The sequence below is a fragment of the Balaenoptera ricei genome, chromosome 13, assembly GCF_028023285.1.
Source record: "Balaenoptera ricei isolate mBalRic1 chromosome 13, mBalRic1.hap2, whole genome shotgun sequence".
Taxonomy (NCBI): domain Eukaryota; kingdom Metazoa; phylum Chordata; class Mammalia; order Artiodactyla; family Balaenopteridae; genus Balaenoptera; species Balaenoptera ricei.
In genome coordinates, this window is record NC_082651.1 from 57454819 (window position 1) to 57480138 (window position 25320).

General features: G+C 36.8%; 2 protein-coding genes across 2 annotated transcripts in view; both read left to right on the forward strand.

Annotated features, from left to right (window-relative positions):
• Nucleotides 1-25320, forward strand: part of PSME4 (proteasome activator subunit 4) — a 102088-nt gene that overhangs the window by 6202 nt on the left and 70566 nt on the right. Inside the window, exons 2-3 of the mRNA XM_059943351.1 lie at nt 20058-20198; nt 20844-20960. Of these exons, the coding sequence (XP_059799334.1) occupies nt 20058-20198; nt 20844-20960 (258 nt within the window). The remainder of the gene's footprint in view (nt 1-20057; nt 20199-20843; nt 20961-25320) is intronic.
• Nucleotides 8977-9585, forward strand: LOC132376944 (acyl carrier protein, mitochondrial-like). The gene has a single exon (XM_059942853.1). It carries the CDS (start codon nt 8977-8979, stop codon nt 9445-9447), a length of 471 nt encoding a protein of 156 aa, XP_059798836.1. The 3' UTR covers nt 9448-9585.

Sequence of the window (25320 nt, forward strand, 5' to 3'; positions counted from 1 at the left end):
TATTAGAATTAAGTTTTTTGTTCCTTGTAAACTAAAGCATTATGCAGTTTCTGATGAATTGTTACTTTTACAGTCAAAATGGAGAAAACGAATTTGGGGTGAGATCTGTTTTAATACTGGGTTCAAAAGAAAGTGTATATTTAACCAAAGAAGAGGGAAGGAGCATCTTGTTTGAGGAAGAGAATGGTGTGTTTCATAACCCAAAGAGAGAGGTTATGGGGAGTGGGGTTTAACAAAGTTAATTAGAGAAGAGAGCAGATTATATAGGTTGCATCAGGGAGTTTGAAATTTTCATTTAAAAATAAATCTGTCATTGTAATTGTTAAATATTTAGTGTTTAAAAATTTAGAGTATCATTACTACAATTTTTCGATAGATGAACCATAAAATTTTGGTAGTCGTCATTACCTTTTTATGCTAATTTGGCTTTATTCATAACACACAGACCCTAAATTTTAGAGTTAAAAAATGTAATAAAGGCTTTTTCCCTTTCTAAGAAAAAACTTAACACCATTGCAGCTGTGAAATGGGTTTGAGAGTAGTATTTTACTTCAAGTAAGTTGGAGGTTGCTTAAAAAATTATTAAAAATGCTTTATAATCTTTTTTTTCAAACACATAGACTTTTTAAATTTATTTTTTTATACAGCAGGTTCTTATTAGTTATCCATTTTATACACATCAGTGTATACATGTCAATCCCAATCGCCCAATTCATCACACCACCTCCCCCCCCCACCCCCCCGACACTTTCACCCCTTGGTGTCCATACGTTTATTCTCTACGTCTGTGTCTCTATTTCTGCCCTGCAAACCGGTTCATCTGTACCATTTTTCTAGGTTCCACATATATGCGTTAATATATGATGTTTGTTTTTCTCTTTCTGACTTACTTCACTCCATATGACAGTCTCTAGATCCAGCCACGTCTCTACAAATGACCCAATTTCGTTCCTTTTTATGGCTGAGTAATATTCCATTGTATATATGTACCACATCTTCTTTATCCATTCGTCTGTCGATGGGCATTTAGGTTGCTTCCATGACCTGGCTATTGTAAATAGTGCTGCAATGAACATTGGGGTGCATGTGTCTTTTTGAATGATGGTTTTCTCTGGGTATATGTCCAGTAGTGGGATTGCTGGGTCCTATGGTAATTCTATTTTTAGTTTTTTAAGGAACCTCCATACTGTTCTCCATAGTGGCTGTATCAATTTACATTCCCACCAACAGTGCAAGAGGGTTCCCTTTTCTCCACACCCTCTCCAGCATTTGTTGTTTGTAGATTTTCTGACGATGCCCATTCTAACTGGTGTGAGGTGATACCGCATTGTAGTTTTTATTTGTATTTCTCTAATAATTAGTGACGTTGAACAGCTTTTCATGTGCTTCTTGGCCATCTGTATGTCTGCTTTGGAGAAATGTCTGTTTAGGTCTTGTGCCCATTTTTTAATTGGGTTGTTTGTTTTTTTAATATTGAGCTGCATGAGCTGTTTATATATTTTGGAGATGAATCCTTTTTCCGTTGCTTTGTTTGCAAATATTTTCTCCCATTTTGAGGGTTGTCTTTTCATCTTGTTTGTAGTTTCCTTTGCTTTGCAAAAGCTTTTAAGTTTCATTAGGTCCCATTTGTTTATTTTTGTTTTTATTTCCATTACTCTAGGAGGTGGATCAAAAAAGATCTTGCTGTGATTTATGTCAAAGAGTGTTCTTTCTGTGTTTTCCTCTAAGAGTTTTATAGTGTCCAGTCTTACATTTAGGTCTCTAATCCATTTTGAGTTTATTTTTGTGTATGGTGTTAGGGAGTGTTCTAATTTCATTCTTTTACATGTAGCTGTCCAGTTTTCCCAACACCACTTATTGAAGAGACCGTCTTTCCTCCATTGTATATCCTTGCCTCCTTTGTCATAGATTAGTTGACCTTAGGTGCGTGGATTTACCTCTGGGCTTTCTGTTCTGTTCCATTGATTTATATTTCTGTTTTTGTGCCAGTACCATATTGTCTTGATTACTGTAGCTTTGTAGTATAGTCTGAAGTTGGAGAGCCTGATTCCTCCAGCTCCTTTTTTTTCCCTCAAGACTGCTTTGGCTATTCGGGGTCTTTTGTGTCTCCATACAAATTTTAAGATCTTTTGTTCTAGTTCTGTAAAAAAATGCCATTGGTAATTTGATAGGGATTGCACTGAATCTGTAGATTGCTTTGGGTAGTATAGTCATTTTCACAATATTGGTTCTTCCAATCCAAGAACGTGGTATATCTCTCCATCTGTTTGTGTCCCCTTTGATTTCTTTCATCAGTGTCTTATAGTTTTCTGCATACAGGTCTTTTGTCTCCCTTGGTAGGTTTCTTTCTGATTTTTCATCATTAGAGTATAGGAATGCAAGAGATTTCTGTGCATTAATTTTGTATCCTGCAACTTTACCGAATTTATTGATTAGCTCTAGTAGTTTTCTGGTGGCATCTTTAGGATTCTCTTTGTATAGTATCATGTCATCTGCAAACAGTGACAGTTTTACTTCTTCTTTTCCAATTTGTATTCCTTTTATTTCTTTTTCTTCTCTGATTGCCGTGGTTTGGACTTCCAAAACTGTGTTGAATCATAGTGGTGAGAGTGGACATCCTTGTCTTGCTCCTGATCTTAGAGGAAATGGTTTCAGTTTTTCACCATTGAGAATGATGTTTGCTGTGGGTTTGTCGTATATGGGCTTTATTATGTTGAGGTAGTTTCCCTCTATGCCCACTTTCTGGAGAGTTTTTATCATAAATGGGTGTTGAATTTTGTCAAAAGCTTTTTCTGCATCTATTGAGATGATCATATGGTTTTTCTTCTTCAATTTGTTAATATGGTGTATCACATTGATTGATTTGCATATATTGAAGAATCCTTGCATCCCTGGGATAAATCCCACTTGATCATGGTGTATGATCCTTTTAATGTGTTGTTGGATTCTCTTTGCCAGTATTTTGTTGAGGATTTTGCATCTATATTCATCAGTGATATTGGTCTGTAATTTTCTTTTTTTGTAGTATCTTTGTCTGGTTTTAGTATCAGGGTGATGGTGGCCTCATAGAATGAGTTTGGGAGTGTTCTTTCCTCTGCAATTTTTGGAAGAGTTTGAGAAGGATGGGTGTTAGCTCTTCTCTAAATGTTTGATAGAATTCACCTGTGAAGCCATCTGGTCCTGGACTTTTGTTTGTTGGAAGATTTTTAATCACAGTTTCAATTACGTTACTTGTGATTGGTGTGTTCATATTTTCTGTTTCTTCCTGGTTCAGTCTTGGAAGTTTATACCTTTCTAAGAATTTGTCCATTTCTTCCAGGTTGTCCATTTTATTGGCATAGAGTTGCTTGTAGTAGTCTCTTAGGATGCTTTGTATTTCTGCGGTGTCTGTTGTAACTTCTCATTTTTCATTTCTAATTTTATTTATTTGAGTCCCCTTCCTCTTGATGTGTCTGGCTAATGGTTTATCAATTTTGTTTATCTTCTCAAAGAACCAGCTTTTAGTTTTATTGATCTTTGCTGTTGTTTTCTTTGTTTCCATTTCAAAAAATGCTTTATAATCTTCTAATGGTAGGCAGTCTAAATAGAATGTGTTAGTAATCTTTGGACTATTAAATGTGGGTGTTTCATTTCATTTTCTGACGATTTTCTTTTTCTTTTTACAAAAATTTAATTTAATTTATTTTTTATACAGCAGGTTCTTATTAGTTATCCATTTTATACATATTAGTGTATATATGTCAATCCCAATCTCCCAATTCAACCCACCCCCCACCCCCCCACCACTTTCCCCCGTTGGTGTCCATACATTTGTTCTCTACATCTGTGCCTGTATTTCTGCCCTGCAAAGTGGTTCATCTGTACCATTTTTCTAGGTTCCACATATATGTGTTAATATACGATATTTGTTTTTCTCTTTCTGGCTTACTTCACTCTAGACTCTAGGTCCATCCACGTCTCTACAAATGACCCAATTTCATTCCTTTTTATGGCTGAGTAATATTCCATTGTATATATGTACTACATCTTCTTTATCCTTTTGTCTGTTGATGCTGACAATTTTCTTTTTTCCTTTTTCTTTTATTTTTTTAATTGAAGAATAGTTGATGTATGATATATGTTACAGGTGTACAAGATAATGATTCACAATTTTTAAAGGTTGTGCTCCATTTATAGTTATTATAAAATATTGGCTATATTCCCTGTGTTGTACAATATGTCCTTGTAGCTTATTTTATAAATAATATTTTGTACCTCTTAATCCCCTACCCCTATGTTGCCCTTCCCCCTTCCCTTTCCCCACTGGTAACCACTACTTTGTTCTCTATATGACAGTTTTATTTTTTAAGCCAAGGATGAAGTAGAAGCTTTTAGAGCAAGAAATTTTATGAATGCATGTGAGTGCTTATATTTTGGACAGATTCCTGAAGAGCTTAGTTGGCATAGCTTGTTTTCTAAGGGAAGGTAGGTTACTTCCAGAGATCCTAGTTAATAAAATGTTGTCAAATTTCTGTCAACCTATAACAATAGGTCCCTAATTTGTGAATGGCAGGAGAAAAGTTGGCATTTAACAGTTCAGTAATGATTTAGAAGTGTGATTTAGGGACTTTGCTGGCAGTCCAGTGGTTAAGACTTTGCCTTCCAATGCACGGGGTACAGGTTCGCTCCTTGGTGGGGAAGCTAAGATCCCATATGCCTTGCAGCCAAAAAACCAAAACATAATAAAACAGAAGCAATATTGTAACAAATTCAATAAAGACTTTAAAAAAAAGTGTGGTTTAAAAAAAAAAAACAGTCAAAATTTAACAGACAAATATCCAAGTCCTTTTCACTTTGTGTTTTGTTTTTTGTTTGTTTTTGTTTGTCTGGAGTGTCTCATAATATTTCATCTATATGTTCATTTATAAGTGTTTATAGAGAATTTTCCAAGTTTTCAGTTATGACTGAAGTGTTATGAAATCAGTTTAGTAGGTCTTGACCAGTTTGGGTGTGGTTTCGTTTGGTTTGATTTGTTGAACGAGACTAACATTATTAGAGTGAATTTGGAAGTAATAAGGGTGAACGATCATGACCTTTGTTTCAGTTATACGTATGTTTTTGTGTATAGTGTATTATATATTTATTACTGTGGGTTGTGGCCAAAAAATTTTGAAAGCTACTGATTTTACAGGTTTCTTTCAGTACTACAGATATATAATCCACATCTACTTATTGAGCTATAAAGGTACAAGAGATGGAAACAAAAAGTTGCAACAGTTTAAAAATATCAGTAACCAGAGGGATTTTACAAGAGAGCATTCATAGATTGTTAAATGAGTGGTATAGATACTACCTACCATTTGTGGAGGGCTCAGAATGTGCCAGCACTATGCTAAGGGCTTTATATTCATTATTTCATTTGATTTTCACAAACATTTAACTGTAGGTACGTTTATTATCCCAATTTTACCGTGGAAAAAATGAGTCTTAGTGAGGTTATGTAACAGCCTATTTCCCTGCTGAACACAGGGCTGTTGCTCTTAACCATGTGTCCAGAATGAGGAAAGCTCCCTGGGCTGTGTTGCCTGGGAAGACTACCAGTGAAGGAGAAACGGCAGCTGAGCTTTGAGATAGGATTTGGTTAGGTATGGAGGAATTTGGAGAAAGCCATTTAATGTGTGGGAACAGAGATGGAGCAAATTGAGCACAAGTGTTGAAGTCTCTACTCAGACTTTAACTTATTGAAATAATCAGTTGTCTGTCTCCCTCTCTAGGCTGCATGCTCTAGGGCCATTTGTTACTTATTTTATGTTTCCATTGCCTGTTGCCATGTCTGGCCCTTAATTGATACTCAGTAAAGCATTTCAAGAAATGAATGCCCCTTATCCGTGTCTCAACAGAGAAGCAACTGGGAAAAGAACAGAGGCATCATTAGGTGTTAATATTGAATGACTTTATTACTCTAGAAATTGTCCTGTCTATTTAGTAAGTCATAAAGGATATAACTCTGACATACAATATGCTGGAACTCTTGTGTTGTTCAGCCTGTGGTGGATGGGGGTAAAGAGAAGTATAGACCTCAGATCTCCTTGTTTAGTGCCTTCCATCAGAAGTACTACACTTGGTAAAGATGATAGATCTGGTTTTCAGTGTTTTGGAAACCTACTCTCAATGTTTTAAAGTCAATTTGTTTAATTTGGTCAAATATTTATTGTTAGTTTGAAGGTTTTTTTTTTTTTTTTTTTATAAATAGAACTAGCCCTAATGAGCTGTTTGTAATTACTTACGTCACTGTATTTCTTAAGGTATACTTATACGTTCAGTCAGTTGAGAAAATGTTTCTCAGTGTTCACCTTGTTTCATCTCTGGTTAGAGCCGAAGGTTAAATAGGTACAGAGGCATGGTCCCTGCCACCATGTAGATTTCAGTCAGCTAAAGAAATAGAATAATGTATTACATACATAACTATAGTATGAGATAGAATGTGAAAAATACTCAAGTTTGGTACGAGCTATAAGGGGCAGAGAGGACAAAGATAGCACTTTTGATCAGGACATCAAGAGTATTTTCCTCTCAGGCAGGCAAAAATACCATTCCAATTCCATTTTATACTCAGAGCTTCAGGATGAGGTTAATTTCTGTAATGAATTTCAACATGTCTTATTTTCTGTGTTTTGTATTCCCCACCAATATGTCAAACAATTTGAGCTAGGAATTCATTGTTCAGTATGCTTGTACACTTGTGTAAACATGTAAATACAAAGATACCTACTAAATATTATTTGTAATTTTAAAAAATAACAGGAATAACATAAATGCCTAAAAAAAGAAGATTGAGGAAATCATTATTTTTATTTTTTTAAATTAATTTACTTATTTTTGGTTGTGTTGGGTCTTCGTTTCTGTGCGAGGGCTTTCTCTAGTTGCGGCGAGGGGGGCCACTCTTCATCGCGGTGCGCGGGCCTCTCACTGTCACGGCCTCTCCCATTGCGGAGCACGGCTCCAGACGCGCAGGCTCAGTAGTTGTGGCTCACGGGTTCAGTAGCTGCTCCGTGGCATGTGGGATCTTCCCAGACCAGGGCTCGAATCCGTGTCCCCTGCATTGGCAGGCAGATTCTCAACCACTGCGCCACCAGGGAAGCCACATTATTTTTATAATGGAATATTAGATAGCTATTAAAAAGAATATGGCCAATCCATATTTATAGGCATTGAACAGTGTCTTGACTTCTATTAAGTGAAAAAAATAAGTGGTAAATAATATCTATAGTATCATTGCATTTATGTTTTTATAAAGTATGTACATTTGTATATAAGTAAAGTCTAGAAGGATACTATACAGGCTGTTAACAGTTGTAGACAACAGTTTCAAATTTGTATGCTTGTTGTACTGTTTGAACCATTTAAATAAGTATATATTGCTTTCCTGATAAAATAATAATAATCTCCCCCCCAATAATATTTTCCTCTCAAGTCTCAAGGATGCAACTTATAGTTGGTTTAAAAAAAATTTATAAAAGAAAATGTATAGGTTTATGGGACCATCCACAGATTTCCAGCGTGGCTAGGTACAGATACTGAAGGAACATTGTCTTTATTATCCGTCACTTAACTCATTGTTTATCCTCTGGGTTGACCTTTTTTTTTTTTAAGATTTGACTGTTAGTGACAGAACCTGAGGTAAACCCAGGTCTTCTGACTGGAAGTTCAATGGATAACAGCATGGTAGAGTTGAAGGAAGAAGCCTCTACTCTTTTTTTTTTTTTTTTTTTAATTAATTAATTTATTTTTATTTTTGGCTGTGTTGGGTCTTCGTTTCTGTGCGAGGGCTTTCTCTAGTTGTGGCAAGTGGGGGCCACTCTTTGTTTTTTTTTTTAATACTTTTTGGGTTTATTTAATTAATTAATTTATTTATTTATGGCTGTGTTGGGTCTTCATTTCTGTGCGAGGGCTTTCTCTAGTTGCAGCAAGCCTCTTGCTAGAGCTCTCCTCCTACAGACGGATTCTTAACCACTGCGCCACCAGGGAAATCACCATATGCATGCTTTTAAATGATTTGGTTTCTTTTTATTATACTTGGTTAATATTTTCTAATTTACATTTTATTATAATCAGACTACTTGGCTAGTATAATATTCACATGTTAGAATTAAGTAAGGTTTTCTTTGTGGCCTATTTTACAACCAGTTTTTATAGATGTCCCACAAAAAATTGAAAAGAGGGCATAGTTTCTGTAAGCTCACAATTTTTATTTGTATCTTTTAAAGTCAGCTTTATTAATTACATAATTCTAATTACCTTTAGTGGAAGTCAGATTGAAGTGGTAAAGACACAGTAATTGATTTTGTTGCTGCTATTAAGGACATAAAGTTTCATTTTCTTTTTCAAGACTATATAATAGTATTGTATAATTTTATCCGGAGATGCGTAATCCCTGATTTTCTCTTTTTGTGATGTCAGTAACTGTCCTACATCTGTTAGATATTGCAAAATGGTGATACCTTTTATTCTTTATGAACTTAGTGAATTTAAACATACATTGTAGTTAATTATCGTGATTCATGGTTTCATTTTTGGCTAGTGAGACCCATACAACTTGACTCCTATGCTCTTTATTTTTTATATTTTTGGTTGCTGCACAGCTTGTGGGATCTTAGTTCCCCCACCAGGAATTGAACCCGGGTCACAGCAGTGAAAGCACCAGAGTCCTAGCCACTGGACCGCCAGGGGATCCCTTCTATGCTCTTTTAAGTAGGACTTTAGTAGATTTTTTAATTAAGATAATAGTAGAAATGCAGAAATGTTGATTACCTAATTTTAAACATTATACAACAGAGGTTGATACGAAACGTTTTTACATGTTAATTTTAATTATAATAAATAATGCCTGTTTACTTTAGAAGAGTTTGAATAAACAAAGGTATATAGAAAAACGTGAAGTAGTTTGACCATCAAGAGGTAACACTTCAGCGCCGTGCATCCTGGGTCGGCGTAGCCATGGCGGCTCGTGTCCTTTGTGCCTGTGTCCTCCGACTGCCCGCAGCCTTCGCGCCGCTGCCCAGGCTCCCCACGCTGGCCACGGCCCTGCCGCTCAGCACCACCCTGTTCCCCTCGGGGGCCCGGACGAGGCCTGGGGCTCCGCAGCCGGCCTCGGTACTTGCGCAGGTTCCAGGCGAAGTTACACAGCTGTGCCACCAGTATAAGGACATACCCCCTTTGACATTAGAGGGAATCAAGGACCGTGTTCTTTACGCCTTGAAACTCTATGACAAGACTGACCCACAAAAGCTCTTAGTAAATTCCCATTTTATGAAGGACCTGGGCTTAGACAGTTTGGACCAAGTGGAGATTATCATGGCTATGGAAGACGAATTTGGGTTTGAAATTCCTGATCTAGATGCGGGGAAGTTAATGTGCCCACAAGAAATTGTAGATTACATTGCAGATAAGGAGGAGGTATGTGAATAAAATATCAGACCCCTTTTCTTCACTGAGAGAAGACTCAGAAGATGCTGGTGAGTGTCTGGAAGTGAGAACGCATTTCTGCATCATTGCTGACTTTGACAGAGTAACTCTGTTTAGACTTGTACTTAAATTATCTTAAGTGTTTTTTGCCCTTTGAAAATAAATCTGTAAAACCAAAAAAAAAAGAAAAAAAAGAGGTAACTCTTTATAGTGTTTATTTTTTAATCTTAATGCATGATTGTTTCTTTTTTATTTAGTTGCATATTGTGAATGTTTTATATCCTGATTTTTTTATATATTACATTTCACATCCATAAAAATTATTTGAAAACAATTTTAAATGACTACATTGTAGTCTAAAGGCATAAACCACAATTTAACAAACCATTCTCTTATATCAGACTTATAGGGTTTTTTCAGGAAATTTTTATTAATTGCAAGTGTGCTCTTGAAAAGCTTTTTGGTATTTTGATTTTGATATTCTGAATTTTTATTTAGGACATATTGCTAGATGTGAGATTGAAGAAAAAAATCATCCATAAATACTTTTAAGTACTTTCAATGACAATATTTAAATTCTGGTTTTTAAAATTTCAAGCTAAAGTTTCATTTTTTTGCCTTGTAATTAGGACTACTCAAAATAAAACACTTAAGGTTAAATTTCATTGCAAATGTTGTATATGTTTTATAATAACAAATAGTCTTAATGTTGCTCTGAAATGATGTTAATTTTACTTTACTGATGGATATAGAACCTTAGAAACCCAGTGACTGCCTTGAAGAAAAATAACCGATGAATGACTATACTTGTATTGAAAACCAATATTTTTAGCCTCTAGCCAAGCTCCAATTCTTAGTTCATTCCAATAGTGCTGTATAATTTTATACTTTACTTAAATTTCCTTTGATATTTAGTAAACTTATCTTCAGGATATATAGTAGAAAAAACCTTGACAGCATTGTACATTTCGTTAAATAATTGCTGTTGCTGGCATGCCACTGTCTTTCTTTACTTGAGATTAAAAGTTAAAGCATTTGGGACTTCCCTGGTGGCGCAGTGGTTAAGAATCCACCTGCCAATGCAGGGGACACGGGTTCGAGCCCCCGGAAGATCCCACATGCTGCGGAGCAACTAAGCCCGTGTGCCACAACTACTGAGCCCATGTGCCACAACTACTGAGCCCATGTGCCACAACTACTGAAACCTGCACGCCTAGAGCCCGTGCTCCACAACAAGAGAAGCCCATGCACCGCAACGAAGAGTAGGCCCCACTCACCACAACTAGAGAAAAGCCTGCGCGCAGCAATGAAAACCCGATGCAGCCAAAAATAAATAAATAAACAAATACATTTTTTTAAAAAAATTAAAGCATTTGATTAATACACTTGATTAGTACACTGTAGGGTTGTGAGGAGGAAGCAGTTGAAAAGTGCTTTTGTATTATCTTTTACTGTTTTTTTTTTCCCCTGTGGGAGGATGGAACATAATGACTTGTCATCTATATATTCTAGATAGTTTAAGAAAATATCCTATTCAAAAGTTCAATCCTGACTCTTCCCAAGGTTTTCAAGTATTTTAATACAAAGTTTTAGTTGTAAAATTTAATGTGCAGATTAATTGGAAAAAGGGAATGGACTGTCTCTAAATATGGTCTAAAGTAGAATTTTTGAGCATAAATATATAGAAAAAACTGGAGTTGTTTTTGTAAAATGGAGACTCTCAGCCTCCATTCTCAATATTTTTTAAAATTTCCTTTCTTTTTTAAAGAAACAGCTTTACTGCATTTAACACTCCCAGTATTTTCGATGGACTAGATTTAAGATAGAGCCTAGGAATGTGCATTTTAAACAGTCTAATGTCTAATAGACATTTACTAGGTAATGTCAAGCAGTTTTTCCAGAGTGGCTATACCACTTTATACACCCATCAGTAGCATATGAAAGGTCTGGTTCCTCCACGTTCTCACCAAAACTAGGTATTGTTGGGCTTTTTAATTTTAGCCAGTCTGGTGGTATGAAGTGGTATCCTATTGTGGTTTGTTTTTTTCTTTTTTTTTTTTTAATTTTTAAATTTAATTTATTTTTTTATACAGTAGGTTCCTATTAGGCATCAATTTTATACACATCAATGTATACATGTCAATCCCAATCGCCCAACTCATCACACCATCATCCCCACCCCACTGCGGCTTTCCCCCCTTGGTGTCCATACGTTTGTTCTCTACATCTGTGTCTCAACTTCTGCCCTGCATACTGGTTCATCTGTACCATTTTTCTAGTTTCCACATACATGCCTTAATATACGATATTTGTTTTTCTCTTTCTGACTTACTTCACTCTGGATGACAGTCTCTAGATCCATCCATGTCTCAACAAATGACCTAATTTCGTTCCTTTTTATGGCCGAGTAATATTCCATTGTATATATGTACCATAGCTTCTTTATCCATTTGTATGTCAGTGGGCATTTAGGTTGCTTCCATGACCTGGCTATTGAAAATAGTGCTGCAATGAACATTGGGGTGCATGTGTCGTTTTGAATTATGGTTTTCTTTGGGTCTATGCCCAGTAGTGGGATTCCTGGATCATATGGTAATTCTATTTTTAGTTTTTTAAGGAACCTCCATACTGTTCTCCATAGTGGCTGTATCCATTTACATTCCCACCAACAGTGCAAGAGGGTTCCCTTTTCTCCACACCCTCTCCAGCATTTGTTGTTTGTAGATTTTCTGACGATGCCCATTCTAATTGGTGTGAGGTGATACCTCATTGTAGTTTTGATTTGCATTTCTCTAATAATTAGTGATGTTGAGCAGCTTTTGATGTGCTTCTTGGACATCTATATGTCTTCTTTGGAGAAATGTCTATTTAGGTCTTCTGTCCATTTTTGGATTGGGTTGTTTGTTTTTCTAATATTGAGCTGCATGAGCTGTTTATATATTTTGGAGATTAATTCTTTGTCCGTTGATTCGTTTGCAAATATTTTCTCTCATTCTGAGGGTTGTCTTTTCGTCTTGTTTATGGTTTCCTTAGCTGTGCAAAAGCTTTTACGTTTCATTAGGTCCCATTTGTTTATTTTTGTTTTTATTTCGATTACTCTAGGAGGTGGATCAAAAAAGATCTTGCTGTGATTTATCTCATGGAGTGTTCTTCCTATATTTTCCTCTAAGAGTTTTATAGTGTCTGGTCTTACATTTAGGTCTCTAATCCATTTTGAGTATATTTTTGTGTATGGTGTTAGGGAGTGTTATAATTTCATTCTTTTACATGTAGCTGTCCAGTTTCCCCAGCACCGCTTATTGAAGAGGCTGTCTTTTCTCCTTTGTATATCCTTGCCTACTTTGTCATAGATTAGTTGACCATAGGTACGTGGGTATATCTCTGGGCTTTCTATCTTGTTCCATTGATTTATGTTTCTGTTTTTGTGCCAGTACCATATTGTCTTGATTAGTATAACTTTGTAGTATAGTCTGAAGTCAGGGAGTCTGATTGCTCCAGCTCCGTTTTTTTCCCTCAAGACTGCTTTGGCTATTCGGGTTCTTTGTGTCTCCATACAAATTTTAAGATTTTTTGTTCTAGTCCTGTAAAAAATGCCATTGGTAATTTGATAGGGATTGCATTGAATCTGTAGATTGCTTTGGGTAGTATAGTCATTTTCACAGTATTGATTCTTCCAATCCAAGAACATGGTATATCTCTCCATCTGTTGGTATCATCTTTAATATCTTTCAGCAGTGTCTTATAGTTTTCTGCATACAGGTCTTTTGTCTCCCTAGGTAGGTTTATTCCTAGGTATTTTATTCTTTTTGTTGCAATGGTAAAAGGGAGTGTTTCCTTAATTTCTCTTTCAGATTTGTCATCATTAGTGTATAAGAATGCAAGAGATTTCTGTGCATTAATTTTGTATCCTGCAACTTTACAAAGTTCATTGATTAGCTCTAGTTGTTTTCTGATGGCATCTTTAGGATTCTCTATGTATAGTATCATGTCATCTGCAAGCAGTGACAGTTTTACTACTTCTTTTCCAATTTGTATTCCTTTTATTTCTTTTTCTTCTCTGAGTGCCGTGGCTAGGACTTCCAAAACTATGTTGAATAATAGTGGTGAGAGTGGACATCCTTGTCTGTTCCTGATCTTAGAGGAAATGATTTCAGTTTTTCACCATTGAGAATGATGTTTGCTGTGGGTTTGTCGTATATGGGCTTTATTATGTTGAGGTAGTTTCCCTCTATGCCCACTTTCTGGAGAGTTTTTATCATAAATGGGTGTTGAATTTTGTCAAAAGCTTTTTCTGCATCCATTGAGATGATCATATGGTTTTTCTTCTTCAATTTGTTAATATGGTGTATCACATTGATTGATTTGCGTATATTGAAGAATCCTTGCATCCCTGGGATAAATCCCACTTGATCATGGTGTTTGATCCTTTTAATGTGTTGTTGGATTCTGTTTGCTAGTATTTTGTTGAGGATATTTGCATCTATATTCATCAGTGATATTGGTCTGTAATTTTCTTTTTTTGCAGTATCTTTGTATGATTTTGTATCAGGGTGATGGTGGCCTCAGAGAATGAGTTTGGGAGTTTTCCTTCCTCTGCAATTTTTTGGAAGAGTTTGAGAAGGATGGGTGTTAGCTCTTCTCTAAATGTTTGATAGAATTCACCTGTGAAGCCGTCTGGTCCTGGAGTGGTTTTTTTTGGAAGATTTTTGATCACAGTTTCAATTTCATTACTTGTGATTGTTCTGTTCATATTTTCTAATTCTATCTGGTTCCGTCTTGGAAGGTTATACCTTTCTAAGAATTTGTCCATTTCTTCCAGGTTGTCCATTTTATTGGCATAGAGTTGCTTGTAGTAGTCTCTTAGGATGCTTTGTATTTCTGCGGTGTCTGTTGTAACTTCTCCTGTTTCATTTCTAATTTTATTGATTTGAGTCCTCCCTCTTTTTCTTGATGAGTCTGGCTAATGGTTAATCAATTTTGTTTATCTTCTCAAAGAACCAGCGTTTAGTTTTATTGATATTTGCTATTGTTTTCTTTGTTTCTATTTCATTTATTTCTGCTCTGATCTTTATGATTTCTTTCCTTCTGCTAACTTTGGGTTTTGTTTGTTCTTCTTTCTCTAGTTCCTTTAGGTGTAAGGTTAGATTGTTTAATTGAGATTTTTCTTGTTTCTTGAGGTAGGCTCGTATAGCTATAAACTTCCCTCTTATTACTGCTTTTGCTGCATCCCATAGGTTTTGGATCATCGTGTTTTCATTGTTACTTCTGCCTAGCTATTTTTTGATTTCCTCTTTGATTTCTTCAGTGATCTCTTGGTTATGTAGTAACGTATTGTTTAGCCTCCATGTGTTTGTGTTTTTTTCGTTTTTTCCCCTGTAATTGATTTCTAATCTCATAGCATTGTGGTCGAAAAGATGATTGATATGATTTCAGTTTTCTTAAGTTTACTGAGACTTGATTTGTGACCCAAGATGTGATCTATCCTGGAGAATGTTCTGTGCGCACTTGAGAAGAAAGTGTAATCTGCTGTTTTGGGATGAAATGTCCTATAAATATTAATTAAATCTATCTGGTCTATTGTGTCATTTAAAGCTTCTGTTTCTTTCTTTATTTTCATTTTGGATGATCTGTCCATTGGTGTAAGTGAGGTGTTAAAGTTCCCCACTATTATTGTGTTACTGTTGATTTCCTCTTTTATAGCTGTTAGCAGTTGCCTTATGTATTAAGGTGCTCCTATGTTGGGTGCATATATATTTATAATTGTTATATCTTCTTCTTGGATTGATCCCTTGATCATTATGTAGTGTCCTTCCTTGTCTCTTGTAACATTCTTTATTTTAAAATCTATTTTATCTGATATGAGTATTGCTACTCCAGCTTTCTTTTGATTTCTATTTGCATGGAATATCTTTTTCCATCCCCTCACTTTCAGTCTGTATGTGTCCCTAGGTCTGAAGTGGGTCTCTTGTAGATAGCATATGTATGGGTCTTGTTTTTGTATCCATTCAGCAAGCCTGTGTCTTTTGGTTGGAGCATTTAATCCATTCAAGTTTAAGGTAATTATCGATATGTATGTTCCTGTGACCATTTTGTTAATTGTTTTGGGTTTGTTTTTGTAGGTCCTTTTCTTCTCTTGTGTTTCCCACTTAGAGAAGTTCCTTTAGCATTTGTTGTAGAGCTGTTTTGGTGGTGCTGAATTCTCTTAGCTTTTGCTTGTCTGTAAAGCTCTTGATTTCTCCATCGAATCTGAATGAGGTCCTTGCCGGGTAGAGTAATGTTGGTTGTAGGTTCTTCCCTTTCATCACTTTAAGTATATCCGGCCACTCCCTTCTGGCTTGTAGAGTTTCTGCTGAGAAATCAGCTGTTAACCTTATGTGAGTTCCCTTGTATGTTATTTGTCGTTTTTCCCTTGCTGCTTTCAATAATTTTTCTGTGTCTTTAATTTTTGTCAACTTGATTACTATGTGTCTCGGCATGTTTCTCCTTGGGTTTATCCTGTATGGGACTCTCTGCGCTTCCTGGACTTGGGTGGCTATTTCCTTTCCCATGCTAGTGAAGTTTTCGACTATAATCTCTTCAAATATTTTTTCTGGTCCTTTCTCTCTCTCTTCTCCTTCTGGGACCCCTATAATGTGAATGTTGTTGCATTTAATGTTGTCCCAGAGGTCTCTTAGGCTGTCTTCATTTCTTTTCGTTCTTTTTTCTTTATTCTGTTCTGCAGCAGTGAATTCCACCATTCTGTCTTCCAGGTCACTTATCGTTTTGCCTCAGTTATTCTGCTATTGATTCCTTCTAGTGTAGTTTTCATTTCAGTTATTGTCTTGTTCGTCTCTGTTTGTTTGTTCTTTAATTCTTCTAGGTCTTTGTTAAACGTTTCTTGCATCTTCTCGATCTTTGCCTCCACTCTTTTTCCGAGGTCCTGGATCATCTTCGCTATCATTATCCTGAATTCTTTTTCTGAAATGTTGCCTATCTCCAGTTCATTTAGTTTTTTGGGGTTTTTTTATCTTGTTCCTTTATCTGGTACATAGCCCTCTGCCTTTTCATCTTGTCTATCTTTCTGTGAATGTGGTTTTTGTTCCACAGGCTGCAGGATTGTAGTTCTTGCTTCTGCTGTCTGCCCTGTGGTGGATGAGGCTATCTAAGAGGCTTGTGTAAGTTTCCTGATGGGAGGGGCTGGTGGTGGGTAGAGCTGACTGTTGCTCTGGTGGGCAGAGCTCAGTAAAACTTTAATCCGATTGACTGCTGATGGGTGGGGCTGGGTTCCCTCCCTGTTGGTTGTTTGGCCTGAGGCAACCCAACACTGGAGCCTACCTGGGCTCTTTGGTGGGGCTAATGGCAGACTCTGGGAGGGCTCAAGGCAAGGAGTACTTCCCAGAACTTCTGCTGCCAGTGTCCTTGTCCCCATGGTGAGCCACAGCTGCCCCCCGCCTCTGCAGGAGACCCTCCAGCGCTAGCAGGTAGGTCTGGTTCGGTCTCCCCTATGGTCACTTCTCCTTCCCTTGGGTCCCGATGCACACACTACTTTGTGTGTGCCCTCCAAGAGTTGAGTCTCTGTTTCCCCCAGTCCTGTCGAAGTCCTGCAATCAAATACCACTAGGCTTGAAAGTCTGATTGTCTAGGAATTCCTCCTCCTGTTGCTGGACCCCCAGGTTGGGAAGCCTGACGTGGGGCTCAGAACCTTCACTCCAGTGGGTCGACTTCTGTGGTATAAGTGTTCTGCAGTCTGTGAATCACCCACCCAGCAGTTATGGGATTTCATTTTACTGTGATTGCGCCCCTCCTACCATCTCATTGTGGCTTCTTCTTTGTCTTTGGATGTGGGGTATCTTTTTTGGTGAGTTCCAGTGTCTTCCTGTCAATGATTGTCCAGCAGCTAGTTGTGATTCTGGTGTTCTCACAAGAGGGAGTGAGAGCTCGTCCTTGTACTCCACCATCTTGGTTCCCGTCCCCTATTGTGGTTTTAATTTGCTTTTACTGATGAGCAATGGTGTTGAGTGTCTTTTCATATGCTTATCAGTCATCTGGATGTTGTCTTTTGAGAAGTGCCTTCCTGAGTCTTTTGCCCATTTTTTATTTGGTTGTGTTTATTATTGATTTGAAGGAGTTCTTAAGTAGTTTGGGTGAGTACTTTGTCAGATGGTGATATGTATTCCAAGTAGCTGACTGGGCTTTTTTATTTTTAATGGTGTTTTATTGTGAATAGAAGTTCCTGATTTTAATGAAGACCAGTTATTAATTTTCTTCTTTTAGTATTTTCTGTGCTCTTCAGAAGAAGTCTTCTTGGTCTGCGTTTTGAGAAATGCTGAGGCAGGAATCACTTTCTGGTTGGCAAGAACTATTTGCTGTTGACAGGGCAAATAGGTTTCTGAGTAATCCCCCTAAAATCTCTAGTTTTGTTAGCAGTTCTAGCTCCTCTAAGAATCCCTGGGTTGGTCTCTTCTTTTCATAGTATTAAATTTTGGACTCTATGAATTTTATGTCTCTAATGTTTACACAATTTATACTACAGTAAAAAGGCTTGTAGGTAAATTATTTCAGTTGCTTAGAGCAGTGTTTCTTCAATTTTTCCACGGAAGTCTCTTAGCCACAAGGGAGAGTAAGTGCATAACCGCAGGGGCACTTGGAGCCCTGTCAAGGCCTGAGGTAGCCACTGGGAACAAGAAATGTTTCTTTGGACTCTTCTGTTTTATCTTTAAAATATGTGCTGTTTCTTAGGGGATATGGTTTGTTTTCATCTGAAAGTAGCATTTAAATGATTCTAACTTTTACTCCTAAATTTAGAGTGAAATTGAGAGGGGCTTCAGGAGTCTATACCATGTTTATTCAGCAGCCTGAAGTATCTCTGGCAGCCCTGGGCTTAGGGTCTCTATGTATTGTCTTCATTAGGCCATTTCCTTTACCAGGCCTAGGTGGTTAAGAAACTTTCACGGTAATTACTGACAGGCAAAACAATATCTCAGGTCTCATTGCTGTCTCCCCTCGCCGCCCCCCACCCCCAATACTGTTCGATTGCCTAGTACTAAGGTGAAATCATGGGATTATACCTTGAAAGTTCAGACAGACAAGAGCTGAATAAATATGCAGCAGCCTGAGAAAATTAAAAAAAAGAGTGCTCTTATTGGACCAAGAATATTGAGGATTTTCTGGAAAAAGAAAAACAGGTATTCTAATTTTAGAAGTTAAACGTGAGTTTAATTTGATCTTAGCTGTTGGGGAAGTGCTAAAGATCATATAAGGAATATTAATGCTGCGTCTTCTGTTGAATTATGTACTTGTCTATAAAATGGTCTTCCTCAAAGGAGTTTATGATTTTAAGTATCCAGTAATTTGTTCTAAGTAAGTTTTTGTTACTTAAGTTTTAGTTACTTCTGAATCCTTAACTATGCCATGGTTAGTCATTCTTGCTTTTTGGGACACCTTTTCCTTAAATTGCTTATAGTTGACACTTTTGATTACATTGATTCCTTAAAGTTAAAAAATTGAAAACGTATAATTTTGAGATAAAATACTGTGCTTTTTTGGTAGCAACATAATTTTATTATAGTTATGAGTTAATCCCTAGAAACAAATAGTACAAGTTAGGTAACGCTGTATTGTTTCAGGATTCTCAGTAAGCGTTCATCGAAGATTCTTGTGGTTAAAACAGTAAACTTCTATGTCTGTACTCTTTTGTTCTGTTTTATAATGTTGTGATATGATGTTTTTAAGTAGTTTTAGCAAGTCATTAGGTAGATTGTTGTTCTGAATGAGCACTTGCTTAATAAAGGAAAGGGTGCAGAGGGATTCTTTTCAGGTTACTGTGTCCAAAGGCCAGTTAAAACCATGCAAAAATAAAACAGCAGTGTTATAATTGGTCATTAAATGTTGATGTGAATTCAGTTATTATAACTGAATTATAAGTTTTTTGTCAATAAAATACTTATTTGGTAATCTCTTAATTAAAATATAGAGTAAGTCTTTCCTGCACAGTGATGAGTGTGCAGTGTGATAAAATGTTTGACATCAAAGAATTTTGAAATTAAAGTGTAACAATACATTTTTTTTTTTATTGTGACAAACTCTTAAATTTACCCTCTTAACAATTTTTAAGTGTACAGTATGGTATTGTTAACTGTGCGTACATTGTTGTACAACAGATCTCTAGAATTTTTCATCTTGTATGACTGAAACCCTATACCCATTGAACAATAGCTCCCTGTCTGCCTTCCCAGCCCCTGGCAACCACCATTGTACTTTCTGTTTCTATGAGTTTGATTACTTTAGATACTGCATATAAGTGGAATCATGCAGGATTTGACTTTTTTTGATTGTCTTATTTCACTTAGCATAATGTCCTCAAGGTCCATCTGTGTTTTAGCATATGACAGCTTTCTTCTTAAAGGCTGAATAATATTCCATTGTGTATATATATATACGTGTGTGTGTGTGTGTGTATGTGTATGTGTGTATATATATATATATATATATATATAAAACATTTTCTTTATCCATTCGTCTGTTGGTGGACATTTATGTTACTTCCACACTTTGGCTATGTGAATAATGCTGCAATGAACATGAATGTGTCACCATATCTATTTTTAAAGGCTGTATCGATTTTTCTCTTACAGATATATTCGACTTTATGGGAGAAAATTTAGCAAAGAAGATCATGTTCTTTTTATCAAATTATTATATGAGCTGGTATCAATTCCAAAACTGGAAATCAGCATGATGCAGGGATTTGCACGTCTCTTAATCAACTTGTTAAAGTAAGTCAGTTTCCTGTGATTTCTGCTAAGATTTTTTGTTTTTCTTCAAGGTTTTAGGGAATGAGGAGAGCTAAGTGTTCTTTGGTAGGAAGATCAAGTCCCAAATTACCATTTTGGAAAAAGATTGCAGAAAACTTTATCATAAGTTTAAACCACATGTGTTAATTAACCTTTTAATTAAGATTCCTTTTCCTCCATGAAGCCTTCTCTTCTCTAGCACATATTGAACTATATATTGTCTGATTGTTTCATTTATACTAATTACCTTCCCTTATGTAGATTGTAAGATCCTTGAGAAGACAGGGATCATTTATTCTTTTGCTTATCCCAGGCACCCAGCACAATTCGGGAAACATTAAGTACTCCATAGATAGTGTGGGAAAGTATGAAACTCATCTACAGTAATGGTGGCACAAATTTTAATGCCTCTTTTTACCTGGTGCCCCTTGAGGTTTGGACAGCAGCAAAAGTCCGGTGCATTGTTCTTCCTCCTACCATGTCTTGCCAGTGAGTGGCTGAGGATGGGGAAAGGCAAAACCCACTGTGATGACAGCAACATTTAACAACTGTTCTCCCTGTGTAGTATGTGTAGTATACACACCCTGAGCAAGCATACACACATGTATTTACTCTTTCTTTAATTAGGAAAAAGGAACTTCTTTCAAGAGATGACTTGGAGTTACCTTGGAGACCACTTTATGACATGGTGGAAAGAATATTATATTCCAAGACAGAGCACCTGGGATTAAATTGGTTTCCTAAGTAAGTATTTCAATTTAAAGTACTTTTGGGGGAGCACTTTTGGGGACTCTTAGGGGTTTGATCATGATTGAGAAATGCTGGGTTACTTGAGATAAGCAAGCAAATACACATTTTAATGTGCTCATTTTTATGTATCTTGACTCCTAAAACAAGCTATTGCCCTCTTTAAACTATATCTGAAGCTGCACTTAAGAATTTCCCACCACCATATCTCTAACAGCTAACATCACCATACTGGCCAAAGAAAACAAGAGATTTTTGTTTGAAATCTAATATTTTGTCATGCACATTTGGCATTCTTCATAGTATATCCACATGTGTTTTAATTCTTCAAGTAAAATGAATGCTTCAAGAGGAGGAGCTTTGCCTAGTCCAGGGGGCACCCACATCCCAGAGCACACACACTCCCAGTTAAAGAGGCATCAGTTTGAGTGATTGACTGTCTTATAGCACAAACTATTCAAATGCACGGTCTTTGGTTTATGTTATTTTCTAGTAATGTTTAGACATAATAAGATTATAAATCTCTGGCTGTTATGGCTTCTTGTACACACCTCCTGACTCTTTCAGGTCTCTAATTTTGGTACGTTTTGTATTTTTATTCTGAACATTTATATAATCATCTGTCCTTTTTGATTAATAGTAATTTCAGGCTTGACTGCAAAGTGTCATTTTTCCCTGTTAACAAGGGTTTGTCCAGTTGTGATCTAGCTCTTAATTTTCCCAGTCTTAGCATGTTTGGCTTAAAATACTCTTAAATTTGTGATTGAGGTTTATTTTTAGGAAATGTTTTCTTAAACTTTTTTTTTTTAAATTTATTTATTTATTTATTTTTGGCTGTGTTGGGTCTTCGTTTCTGTGCGAGGGCTTTCTCTAGTTGCAGCAAGCGGGAGCCACTCTTCATCGCGGTGCGCGGGCCTCTCACTATCACGGCCTCTCTTGTAGCGGAGCACAGGCTCCAGACACGCAGGCTCAGTTGTTGTGGCACACGGGCTTAGTTGCTCCGCGGCATGTGGGATTTTCCCAGACCAGGGCTCGAACCCGTGTCCCCTGCATTGGCAGGCAGATTCTCAACCACTGCGCCACCAGGGAAGCCCCTCTTAAACTTTTAATAGCTGTTTCCTCTTATTATCTAGAGTTGTTTGTCATATACATATGCACTCATTTCCTGAAGAACACCATTTTATATGCCTGTATTATTTTCCTTTTTCTCTTTTATAAATGAAGTCTTTGAACATTTATTTCTGTGGTTTTTCTCTCAATCCTAGACATGTTTACATGTCTACCCAGTTCAGTTCATTTAATCCATGATTAATCCTCAGGCCTCACTTAAGTCAGCAGTCGTAAGTGAATTTTTTTGAAAATGACTGCAGATAGCAGACTTTAAAGACTTTTAGGTCATAGGTAAATAGTGAAATGATGTAAATGGAAAAAGTAAAAGAAAAAAAAAACTATAGGTAATTGTGAACTTAGGCCCTAATTGTTTTTTGGACAGTAGTCACAAATACTGTCAGAAGGTATTTCAGTCAGTCACATGGTCAGAAGGTATTTATTTCCTGAAGATTTCATGTGTTAAAACAGGGAAACCCATTTGAACCATAAATATGGCAAAATTCATCATGAAACTAAATGGTACAATGTTCAAGTGTGTTTTTACTAATATTTATTATGAAAACCCCAAATTTAACATGAAAGATTACTTTTGAGTTTTATTTCTGCTGGAGGGAGCATGGAACAGACTGGATTGACTAGACCTCGAAATCTGAGCCTATTGAACTTTTTTTTTTCTAAAGCTGTTTTATTTTATTATTTTTTTTGGCTGCGTTGGGTCTTTGTTGCTGCGCGCAGGCTTTCTCTAGTTGTGGTGAGCGGGGGCTACTCTTCGTTGAGGTGTGCAGGCTTCTCATTGCAGTGGCTTCTCTTGTTGTGGAGCACAGCCTCTAGGCGCGCAGGCTTCAGTAGTTGCAGCATGCAGGCTCAGTAGTTGTGGCTCGTGGGCTCTAGAGTACAAGCTCAGTAGTTGTGGTGCACAGGCTTAGTTGCTCCGCGGCATGTGGGATCTTCCTGGACCAGCGATTGAACCCGTGTCCCCTGCATGGGCAGACGGATTCTCAGCCACTGAGCCACCAGGGAAGTCCTGAGCCCATTGAACTTTTGACTAGAATCACCATTTCATAGATTTCAGGGACCTTTAAATGGAGTTCAAAATCAGTTATCTTTCTAAAATTTTCCTGGCTCATTTTTTGACTGCCTCTGAAAGTCTTTGGTAAATCATGGGGGAGGGAAAGCTATTCCTTCAGTAATTTCTTCTTCAGCATTTCTTTTACTTCTTTATAACCAAGTGTCACACTTCCTGCCCTGACAGGTGTAACTTTGCAAAGGCAGCCACTTTTTTTTTAAGTACTGTGTCGTTATTAATAAATATCTATGGCTTTCCTCTTCAGCGATGCCATTGTTTTCCAGGAAATTTTGTTAACGCTTATTACTGTTAGTGTCAATCATTGTTTATAGTTCCTCCCCTGCATCTTGATACTAATTACCATGTCATTTCCTGAAGCTTCACATCATCCTTGCTGTTATGGAAACCTTCCTTAAAAGTTTCACCATGGCTGTTCTTGGTCTTTTGAAGAGACATCAAGTCTTTGATGAAATCTTCACTTGGTTTACAGCGTGACTCTTAACTCTAATAGACTTTTGTATTCTATAGATAACTATTCTAAAATGAAATTCATAAATAACATGACCTTTCTACACTCAAAAATAAATATAAATAATGTTTTAACCATAAAAGAAATAATGGGAAAGTAGTTTATTATAAAGCAATATATATTTCAAACATGCATGCACTATTATGCTAAAAAACACAGTATGGGGAACTTCTCTGGTGGTCCAGTGGTTAAGAATCCACCTTTCAATGCAGGGGACGTGGGTTTGATTCCTGGTTGGGGAGCTAAGATCCCACATGCCACGGGGCAGCTAAGCCCACACGCCATAACTACTGAACCCGCGTGCCACAACTAAGACCTGACGCGGCCAAAAATAAATAAATAAATATTTTAAAAAAACCAAATAGTATGGTATTCAGATTTTGCATCTACTTATAATAAGTAAGTTTGGGTTTAAAAGTAAAAAGGTCAAAACACATTCTGTATCAGAAGTATAAGAAAATGTAAGAGCAGCATTGTTAGTGGACATTGAAATAAAAACGAGTGCTAGGATACAGAATAACAGGCCACACTTACTTAAATATGATGAGAGAGAGAGAGAAATAACTTTAATTTCAGACTACTGACTGGGAAAAAAAAGAAGTAAGATACTATTGCAGGTGAGCTGGCCTTATTTATAACATAGTGTCACAGTAATTCTTTTTTTTTTTTTTTATGATTTTTTTTTTTTTTTTAATAGCTACTTTATTATTTTTATTTTATTTTTATTTTTGTTTGTGTTTTGGGTCTTCGGTTCGTGCGAGGGCTTTCTCTAGTTGCGGCAAGCGGGGGCCACTCTTCATCGCGGTGCGGGGACCGCTCTTCATTGCGGTGCACGGGCCTTTTCACTATCGCGGCCCCTCCCGTTGCGGGGCACAGGCTCCAGACGCGCAGGCTCAGTAGTTGTGGCTCACGGGTCCAGCTGCTCCGTGGCATGTGGGATCTTCCCAGACCAGGGCTCGAACCCGTGTCCCCTGCATTAGCAGGCAGATTCTCAACCACCGCGCCACCAGGGAAGCCCACAGTAATTCTTTATGTAATTATGTGGGATGGTGTAGTTACTTAGTATTACAAAACATTATTTTTAAACATTATTACATGTGAAAGAAATAGGCAAAGGATGAATTAGGAAAAGAAACATTAATATATGAAGCCATAGAGAATTTGTGCAGCAGACTTTTGCCAAAATAAACAATGTCAATGTGTAATTTTCACAACATAACTTGTCTTTTGTGCCCTACCAAAATAAGGATGACATTCCAGAAAAACATGAAGCACTTTAACAACAAAATTATTAAATTCTCTGACATTCTCATTCTTTGTGAATCAGCTAATTGCAAGTGTAGTGACACTTGGTTCTAAGACTGTTAAAGCAATCTTCAATCTTAGTTACATATTTGTATGAAAACTACACATGCACAGGGATTTGGTTTTGGCAAATCAAGTGGGGCAACTGGAATTGCCATTATGCTGTAATTTTTCTTTTCCTTTCAGGAATCATGAATAACCGTAGGTAAAATTTTCAGCCAAAGTACAGCCTTCCTTCAATTTACATGTTAGTTGTATTCCTAGAGATTCGATGTCTATTAAAACTGTGTGAAAAATAGTTAATGTTTAAAGCAGTTAACTTTTAGGTTCAAGAATTTTTAACCTGT